Below are 9,728 nucleotides of genomic sequence, written 5' to 3'. Positions count from 1 at the left end.
ATCGCCACAGAGCCCTGCTTGCGTAACCCTTTGTTCACACCCACCCCATCTTGCTTTATCTAGATGCGATCACCGTTTATATGGCTGGCCGTGTATGCACTCCGTAACTAAAACATCTCGGAGCTGCCGCTACTACTTAACCACTTATTTACCAATGACCGTGCTAATAATGTTGACTACCAAATACCATCGGTCCCCTCTTTGAGCACTAAACGCGCACGCCACTGCCCAAATCTTGCAATTTAGACGGTAGCTCTTTGTTGTCATCTCAAAGCTTTATGTCTCTTTACGTTGTTATTTTTCTGCTTGTAGTTCACATTTTATATGCACCCGATGCTAGGGTATCATGCCACTCGTAAAAAAAAAGAAAATATTACGGGATGTGAGAAATCATACGGAAAATTTAAATCACTCTCCCAATATCCGGCCTCAGCGTACCCTTTATCACTTCTAGTAACGTTGCCTTTTGCCACGGTCAAGTGCGCTATTATGGTAAAATAAATGACATAAAATAAAATAAAAGCAGCAGGTGCTGTTTATAGTTAGTATTTTATTCATTCAGCATTTTTTTCACTCAACTTTGTTTTCCTTGTGGTACGTGATACATGAACATGAACTTGTGGTACATGAACACTGTTACACGGCGTTTTCCGTCAGGAACTGGTTATGATGCGGGTCCAAGGACTGTCCTCAGGGCCAGCGAGTCTCACTAAGTCAGCGACATCGGTCTTTGTTATCACCTCGAGCACATTCTCCGGCTTGTTCGTGGTAATCCCGTCCAGTCCAAGTCTGCAGAAGAATGACACGTAAGCAAACTATTTCGAAGGTTTATGTTTGTATATGTTGAGCGCTGTAACACAGGGTAGGGGCCTTAGGTGTGTAGGGTGCATTGATAATCGACAGTAAGAAGACAGCACTTTGTTCTGGAATCACGATTTTTCCTCTAGAAATCTGTATGCGAGGAGTCAGTGGTGTGCCGACTCTTCGGTTTTTTAACGCTGTTTTTTTGCTATCATTAAAAACAGTGGAACCTGTACTCCTAAATAAGAAAGCGCTGGTACTCGTTCGCGTCTTGGTAGCTCCAGATAGACAACTGTGTTCAAAAATTGCCTTCAAACTACGGTGAGAACGTGTTTCGACCACTAAGCCAAACGAGTGCACGCCACAAAACACGATTGACTGGGTCACAGTCCAAATGGTTAAAAAAAGCCAAAAACCAAACGCCGGTGTTCATAATCTGCAATTTTGCATTTTCTGAATTAATCACAATGCAAGATTTGGAAAGGTAGCACAGTTACACTCGCAGGCAAACATGGGTCGGCCTCTTCCACAGCAACGTCGCCATGCGGCCTAATGAAGTGAAGGTGCCCGATTATAAATGCGGCTTCGGAGTTGGCGTGGCCTGAAGACGGTCCGAAAAATGGCGGGCGGTCCGGAGAGGACAAATCGAAGAAGAACAAAGTAAGAAGTCCAAAATTTGAGCCCGGGTAGTACAGAAAGCGAGTTTAGCGTGCATCCCTTGCACCATTGCCGAGTCTTGGCTTCAAGAAACAAAAGGTGAGCGTAGTGAATGCGTTGTGGCTTTTGACTTCCTGCTGATACCTGCGTTTTTTGTTTCTGCGACTTCATTTCAGCAGTTGGTCCTTGGGGAGTATCGGAACGGACCAACCGTGTGGAGGACTAACCGTTCGTCCACTCACATTTAGTCCCAAAAGGGAGTAATGATTCTGACAAAAGCCCCGTTAGTCCCCCAGAGGAGACACTTTGAGTCCTTGTTGCCTAGTTGCCTAAGAGTAATATACATACATACATACATACATACATACATATATATATATATATATATATATATATATATATATATATATATATATATATATATATATATATATATATATATATATATATATAGTAAAAAATGGGTATAGCTTCTAACAAAACGGTTTATTGGTCGACGTTTCGGTCGGATGCCGGCCTTTATCAAGACAACGTTGTCATGATAAAGGTCGGCATTCGACCGAAACGTCGACCAATAAACCGTTTTGTTAGAAGCTATACCCATTTTTTACTATTTGTCACGGCAACCTAAGACAGCCCTTCTCGTAATCTATATATATATATATATATATATATATATATATATATATATATATATATATATATATATATATATATATATATATATATATATATATATATATATTTACATATATTGACACATGACACATGGGTTTAAATATCAAATCAGTTGAAGTTGTGTTTAGCAGTGTCGGAAAGGGGGCTCCTCTCAAGCGCGCACTATAACCACCTTATTAGTTCCACAATTTTGCATGCGGCAAGCCAATCCCTTTTTTTACTCTGCAGAGAGTTTTGTGCAAATCTCGTGTACCTTTGTGCATGTTGACGGCCAGACCATCACGCCCGATGGTTTTCTTCACTGATTAACTTGGTGAACCTACCTTTTAAATTTCATAATGAGCGATAAGTAATAATTTCTCTTCAGTACTAACTTCGCAAGAGAACTCTGGTGTGCAATACACTTGTAATAGTTTTTGAGGAAACGATTACGCCATGTTAGAAGAAGCTAAACATGTGCCTAATCAGTCTAAAAATAAGAGATTGTTCACACGCGTATGATTGTTTATTAATGACATTTTTCCCGAAAAAATTACCCCCCCACTGCTTGCTCCGATTTATCTGAATTACCGTCTAAATACCCAAACAGTGTATGGTGGAAAAACCCAGGACAAACACTACGTGCCATCTATAAATTTCGCACTCACTCGGAGGCGCTTGCGAACACCGTGTATCTAAATACTGGTTCTGCACGCTATTTTGGCCACAACGAAGACCGCATTGATGCAAGCTCAGAATATATACAACATATAGGCTCTATTCACTTGCGTGGCACGCGTGCGGGCAACCATGCTCATGCGCCGCCATGCTGTTGCCCAAGCGTCTGTGTTGCTAAGGCAACGCCGCACTGGTTACTTCGGTCTCCCCGAGATGGCAGTACTTGTCCGTGCTGGCGCCCGATTAAGCACAGAACACAAGAACAGCGAGCTGTTCGATGTTACAAACTATGCCCTACCGAACACGAAGTAATACCTCGACGCCAAATACTGTTACGTGCAGCACCCTACGATCTACTTATCGCCAGACATGGTTGAAATCGTCGCACTACTAGGTAGAGCGGTAAAAACTCCTGAGCCTACGTCAGCGTGCAACTACGTCGCAGTGGTCCAAGTCTCGTGCGCATGCAAGTGAAAGCCGATTGCCCCTCAAAGCCTGTCAGCTGTTCAAGGACAGCAACAGAGATATTATTGCCGAAAATGTCGCCGCTCGGAAGCCAAACTTGCGTGATTTGTTCAAATGTCGCTTGAGATTCGCCAGCGCGTGTGCCGGCTGGGCATTGAGAGAATGGCACGAATCGGCAGACCTCGCATGCGCTAGCGGCTACGCTACCATCGTATCAAAATCGGCGTATGCGTAAACATTTCTTAAAAACCATTATTTGGTTTTCGCTTAATTTTATTGTTTGAAATATTAGCAGATACCTCAGCATTATTAAGACAAAGAACTTCATCAGTATGTAGGTATGCATGTAGGTCCGTACTGAATGTACGCGTCACAACATATAGAGATAGCAGACAACGACGCGCCAAAAGCGACCAAGGAGTTGAGGAGAAGGAGTTGGAAGGTGGTGGTGGTGGGGAAATTCCCCCCATTTGCTACGTGAGATATTCAACATCACTTTCCGTCCGCAACAGCTTTCGACAGTAAACCACTTCATTGATGGCAATACAGTCGTCGTGACTGCTCTCAGACAAACAAAAATGGGCCAATGTTACTAAATCGCGCTTACCTGATCATTTTCTCAATGGTAACAGGTGTGTCGACCGTCCATACGTAGGCCTTGTCAACGTAATCACAGTTGGTGCTCTGTCCATCCCGGCAGGCGACAATCTCCGGCAGCTTATAGTCTCCCAAGAAATCGACAAAGCAGTTGGTGAAGCCGTCCCCTTGCCACCGATGGCCGCTGATGCCGAGCTCAGCGAAAGCTTCTTCATTTTGGGAAGGTGACTCAAAGTTTCCGAAGCCAAATCCTTTGAGAAATCATGCCTAGTTAACAAGGTTACCACAAATCACAAATCCTCCGTTGAGCAATTCCTCACTTCTGCTGCTAGGTCGGGGGATTAGGCATGCGGAGACGTGGTTTTGAGCATTTTTGAATTTTTAAATGCGAACCATTTATTGGTATCGTGTTCGGCCAGTTTGGACGTATTTGTGCTAACCCGCAGTGACGTCATTGGTTACGTCATCACTATTGTTATTATGGATGTTGCAGGTCATATACCGCAATAGAGCATAGTGTTATCACTAAGAAGATGCTCGATCTAAATAGGGCAACGGCACTACCAAGTAAACAGCGCCTATCCAAGCCAAGAGAAAAGCGGCAAAAAGAAAAAAATCTCTGCAGAGCACATAGTGAAAAGCATCAGTGCAAACGTACAGAACCGGCCACTGACTGGAACTGGTACACGTAATGGTATGAAAGGGCACGGCCGCTCGGTGGAAACAAGAGAAAGGGCAACTCGACGTTTATAAGAACCTCATGAGGCGTTAGTTGCTTCACAAACTGCGAGCGAAATTTTGTACAAAAGGGTTTCAAAATGAAGTCATATGCATTCAACAATTTGTTGTAAAACTAAACCCAAAGGAGCATCAAAAATGTAATGGCCGAAAACCAGATCAAAACGAAGTTCATGCTGCCCGCGCTACTGGGTTGGTTCCAGAGAGTTTCGGAACTAATATTTTAGGTTAGTCAAGTAGTTGTAGTAGTAGTAGTAGTAGTAAAAGTATTGGTATCCTAGTTTAACGCTCCGCATATACAAAAATATGAGAATACGGTGTTCATACGGACTCGGAGTATTGCGCGCTAAGGCGTAACTAAGGCAGATGATCTTTTCAAAAACAAATGAATCAAATGATTTGTCAGCATAAAAACGTTTGACGCAGTTTTTGTGTTTGGACGATATCAGCCAGTCCTTCCATTGGCCCACCAGGAGAAATTATCCCTACAAAGTGAGCTCATATCTTGGCACATTATACCTTAGGACAAAGAACGTTTCCGCCTCCACATCGCGACATGTCTCGCGGAGACATGGTCATCTACCGCCAGCTCCAGACGAACACATTTACACATGGTGCATTACTACACTCGATACATCCGATATTATACACGTGCAATTGTAAATTCTCCATAGAGCCATTCACTGTCTACCACATGGTGTCGGAGTGTTGCAACACACCATCTCTTGCCCCAAATCCCGACTTGTAATTTGAGCAGTGGTAGGATCGTTTGATTAGCTTCAACCCGGATCACCAACAACATCTGGCAGAGCGGGCTAGGCAGGCCGCCAAACCCAGGTCTTCCTGGACTAAGGAGGTCACCCACCTGGGGGTCAACCCAGCAGCATTGACTGATCGATTAACCGTTTATTCCTCCTCCTCCTAACTAAAGCGCGAAGTGCAGCACAATATATTTTCTGTATGCTCTGTTTATGTGAAATTCATACGGACCATGGTGGTATTTTTATGGTTACGTTACTGAAGCATTCACTCTATTGGAGCGATGCCCCTAAAATGGGTTAGTACGGGACAATTGTGGTAACGTACCGTGGTTCAAGATGACAACGATAATTTTGCGGGAAAGGTACCTGCACCTCGATAACCCGCTTTTGTACTGGCAAGGACACAGTAAGAGGCATACCGGCGCACACAAGCGCGCCCTCAACGCCACTCTCAATTCTGAGGGGGCCTTTGTTACACACATATGAGATGAGCGTAAAAAATACACCGTCGTTAAGGGGCTAAAACTATGATGGATACTATTGAATTCCAAGGGTGCGAAGTTGAGGAAAGCGTGGTCGTCTTGCATTGTTCGAAGCGGTGAGGTAAAATGTAATGTGGAGCTCACAAAACTGCCCTCCCCCCTTTTCGAATATTGCTGGGCGTGCTCCGTTTAGGCGTAGGTGAGAGTGTGAGCATACGTCGGTCATCACGGGTATAGTTGATTGTGAGTTACAAACGACCGCAGGAACAGGACCATAGGAGGATCACACAAACACGGCGCTGACTAACAACTGATGTTTATTGTCGCTAACAGGCAATAAACATCAGTTAGCGCCGTGTTTTGTGATCCTCCTATGGTCCTGTTCCTGCGCGGTTTCTAACTGAGCTATGTACCAACTGGCTCGCCTACAGTCTTTGTTATTATTCATTGTATTTATTTCGTTCGTGCGTGCAGCATCTTCCAATTAATGCACTTATTAAGGGTACTTTGTTGTGTGCTTGTCGATTTTACTCCTGCCAGCAATTGCTATGCCCCCTTAGTGTCTTTGGCTTTTTGTCTTATAAGTGTACCTGCAGGAAATCTGGGCCACTGTGGAATGCGGCTACAGTTGCCCTTTCATTGGGGATTTCATTCCCCGTAATGGCGCTGTGTCCAAAACACATAAAATAATTCCTTTAAGGTCTAAAGCACAGACAGACGTCTATTTGATGACACTAAGATTTAGGACGATATTTTGTTCAGTTTACCTCAGTACATATCTGAGTCCACGCCTAAAGAGTATGTGAGATAATAAATTGCGGTGTTTTAGTTCGTGTAACATGTTGCAGGTAATCGATATTGAACGATATTGGTACTATGGCTCATTTCTTTGTGAGAGTTAAGTTCAGGCTTTTCGCACGACAGTACACAGCAGAATACGACTTGGAGGCATCTGTTTAAAAAGCAATGTGGGGATACTTGTTTTGTAAGTGTAAAAAGTGTTGAAATAGCTTTTCTCGCCACATTGATTATTTCGATCTCAGTAAAGGACATGTTGCGAGGAATGGCGAACATATCTTAGGGTGCAGGGAGGTCGTTTCTAGTCCTTTTGTAGGCTTCGCTGAAAGATACCCGAGTTCACCCGCCTGTGCGTTCACTCGCCGAACAAACCGCACAAAAAGTGGTTGGATGATCTGTATACAAGCTCACGGATGTCACGTCTTTGATAATATCCATACACGGGGTATCTGTCGCTGACGACTTTCTCCCAGCATACACTAGGGCTGCATGGGCACGCTGATATTCTAAGCTTAACTTACCCTACTAACGCAACGCCTAAGATTTCGACAGGGCGTGTTGAGGAAGCTACAGACGCAAGGCGGAGCCCCAGGTGCAGCACTGGATTCAACGGTATCACGGAAATCTTTGACGTAGATCCATATACTACACTCCAGTAATCGAAGCGCAACCACTCTAGAGAGTTAAAAAGGCACAGCCGCTGCTTTATCTTGACAACAAGGTGGGCGGGGTAAGGCATTCCGGTTGTTCATTTTTTTGCATTTCATTGAGAGTTCTTTAGTGTGGGGAATAAGTATGAGCTTTGCATCAACCGGAACACTCAACATTTTACCCCCGTTTTTAGGGAGAAAGGGGGGGGGGGGATGCAGACTCTGGATAAATGCCACGCATTTTGGAGAATACAATACCAGCGTTGTTTCAAGGATTTTCCGTAAAACCATTCCTGCTTGTACACTTTGGAAGTTTTCAAATTCATAATTGTATTCGCCATTCACAGACAAATAGGTTATAGGATTTAAAATTGATGGGTACGTTGTATACGTAGTTTGAGTGGAAACATTGCGAGTGGCAGTGCCTTTTCTATCATATTAACAATCAAATGTGTGCAGTTGAATACGCCATTCTAGGCTTCACCCGTTTCGGGTGTATATATGTTGGATAGTGCTTCCCCGACTTTTTTTTTACCAGGACAGTCTCTCTGAAATAGAAATTCTATGCCCTGGGGGCGCGTTCAGAAAACAACATTTCATTAAACCGAACGAGAAAGGTGTTCAAGTCGTCTGCATGTAGGTGCTGAATAATGGTGCATGTTATTGTGTTCAAGAGAGTGAATTGCTGGGCTAGTTGGTTCATAATGTTCAGAAAAGGGGAAACCAGCGAGCAGAACGCAGGACAGCGGTGTTGTGTGTGTGCCTCCTCTCCTTGTCCTGCGTTCTGCTCGCTGGTTTCCCCTTTTCTAAATGTTACTGTGTCTGCACCTTGTGCTCAAGTATCACATATGCACAAGGGAAAATAGTTCAGAACTTGTAGGAGTGATTCAAGGGTATCTTGTAACGTATCGACTTTTGCGTATAGCGCTTTCTACACTGCTTGAATGCTAATAATCTGCGTAGTGGTCAGAGTTACACAGTTCAGTGTTGTGCAACGCGATTGTCTCGTTCTCCAGGCTGTCGTCAGTGGTGGTATGAAGAAAAACGCTACCACCTGGTCCATTGAATTTCAGTATTCTATTACACACATCATGGGTTTCAGTGTGTGAACTTATGGACGACACAAAAGATCTCCAAAGTTACACTTTACCCTACTGCAAACGCTTCATTCGATTGCAGCAGCCTGTCTGAGAGCAATGTGGTTGTCTGCAGTTGGGTACCTCAAAAGAGCACTCCAGGTCTTGTTTCAGGAATCTCGTGCATTTCTAGATTCTTCATTCCAATAGCATGTAACGTTAGGCGTCGCACCAGAGGTCAGGGAATAGACCTTTTCGCAGCGTCAATAATAGGAGCACAAATATTTCTACAAGCTTCATCAATATCTAAACGAGTATTTATAGTTCAAAGAGCTTTCCTTTTCATTTGAACTTCATTGGATCAGCGTACGCTTCTATGGACCTAATGTGAGAAATGGGATCCATAAGGCAGTTATCTGAACAATTTGAAACAGCTTAAAAGTGACCTGTTGCGCATGGTTTTCGCGCCAACCCTCGAATGAAAGGACAAAGAAAAGCAGAACCAACCGCCAAATATGTGTGTGAATAGGTGTCGTGTTCGATATTGCAGGGTGCTGGCTGCTTTTTGGTAAATAGGGCTGCTACGGACAAAGGTTGATTACGCGAGTTCAAAAACCGAATTGTGTTGCTCAGTCGTCATATGCAGGATTACCTTAGTAATAAAACTAGTTTATGTGAACCGAAGGTGCCAAAACTGCGTAAAAAAGAATGAGTTTTGATGAACAATATGCAGCCTATTATCAAAGTTAACTAGCTCACCAACGTGTTCCATCCAAGATTCCGCGTCTGGTAGAGCGATGATGGTGTATAGGGCACCTCTGAAGAGATCCCGGTCCTCTACGCTGCTCGCGTACAGCAGCACATTGAACGCGTCTGCAGGCATGACTACAAAAAAGGAAGGAAGGCAAAAGTACACCAGCTCTTCATACAAAGCCTAGAACAGCCTGAGGTGGGTAAAACATAGCTAAAGATGCCCTTAACTTTAGTTTCACGGGCTGGATATCGGCGGGAACCTAGCTCTTTAAGTTCGGGAAAGTTGTGTGCTACCAAAAAAAAAGACGCAGCCTCGGTAAACTTTCTGACAAAAAAATCGGGATCATTGGGTGAAGTCTGCGCCATAACTGGGTAAAAGCGCGGGTGAATAACAACAACAACAACAACAACAACAACAACAACAAAGAAATGCTGGAAGATACCTGCACAACCATAAAGGCACATGCACGTTCGGGCACTGTTTAGGTTCTGATATTCTTCGGCCTCTTCGTGCAGAAAATACTGACTGCTTCGTGCTTAAGACCCTGATGACAATACGCATTGAATGTGCTTTAACTTCTGTGAATTCAATTCTGGAGCTGGTGGTGGTAGTTA

The 9,728-nt window shown here is 43.9% G+C and overlaps 1 protein-coding gene across 1 annotated transcript; it reads right to left on the bottom strand.

Moving 5' to 3' along the window:
• Nucleotides 1-517: 517 nt before the first annotated feature.
• LOC144146387 (dermonecrotic toxin SPH-like) lies at nt 518-9,243 on the bottom strand. Its single transcript, XM_077678342.1, has 3 exons — nt 9,177-9,243; nt 3,866-4,115; nt 518-789 (listed from the first exon to the last, which is right to left on the bottom strand). Exons 1-3 carry the CDS (start codon nt 9,241-9,243, stop codon nt 654-656), a joined length of 453 nt encoding a protein of 150 aa, XP_077534468.1. The 3' UTR covers nt 518-653.
• Between the last annotated feature and the right edge of the window lie 485 nt (nt 9,244-9,728).

Source organism: Haemaphysalis longicornis, unplaced genomic scaffold (genome assembly GCF_048455015.1).
Source record: "Haemaphysalis longicornis isolate Haplotype H1 unplaced genomic scaffold, Haemaphysalis longicornis Haplotype H1 scaffold_7, whole genome shotgun sequence".
Lineage (NCBI taxonomy): Eukaryota > Metazoa > Arthropoda > Arachnida > Ixodida > Ixodidae > Haemaphysalis > Haemaphysalis longicornis.
The sequence above is the reverse complement of the archived record's forward strand: the minus strand, read 5'-3'. Positions and strand labels throughout refer to the sequence as shown.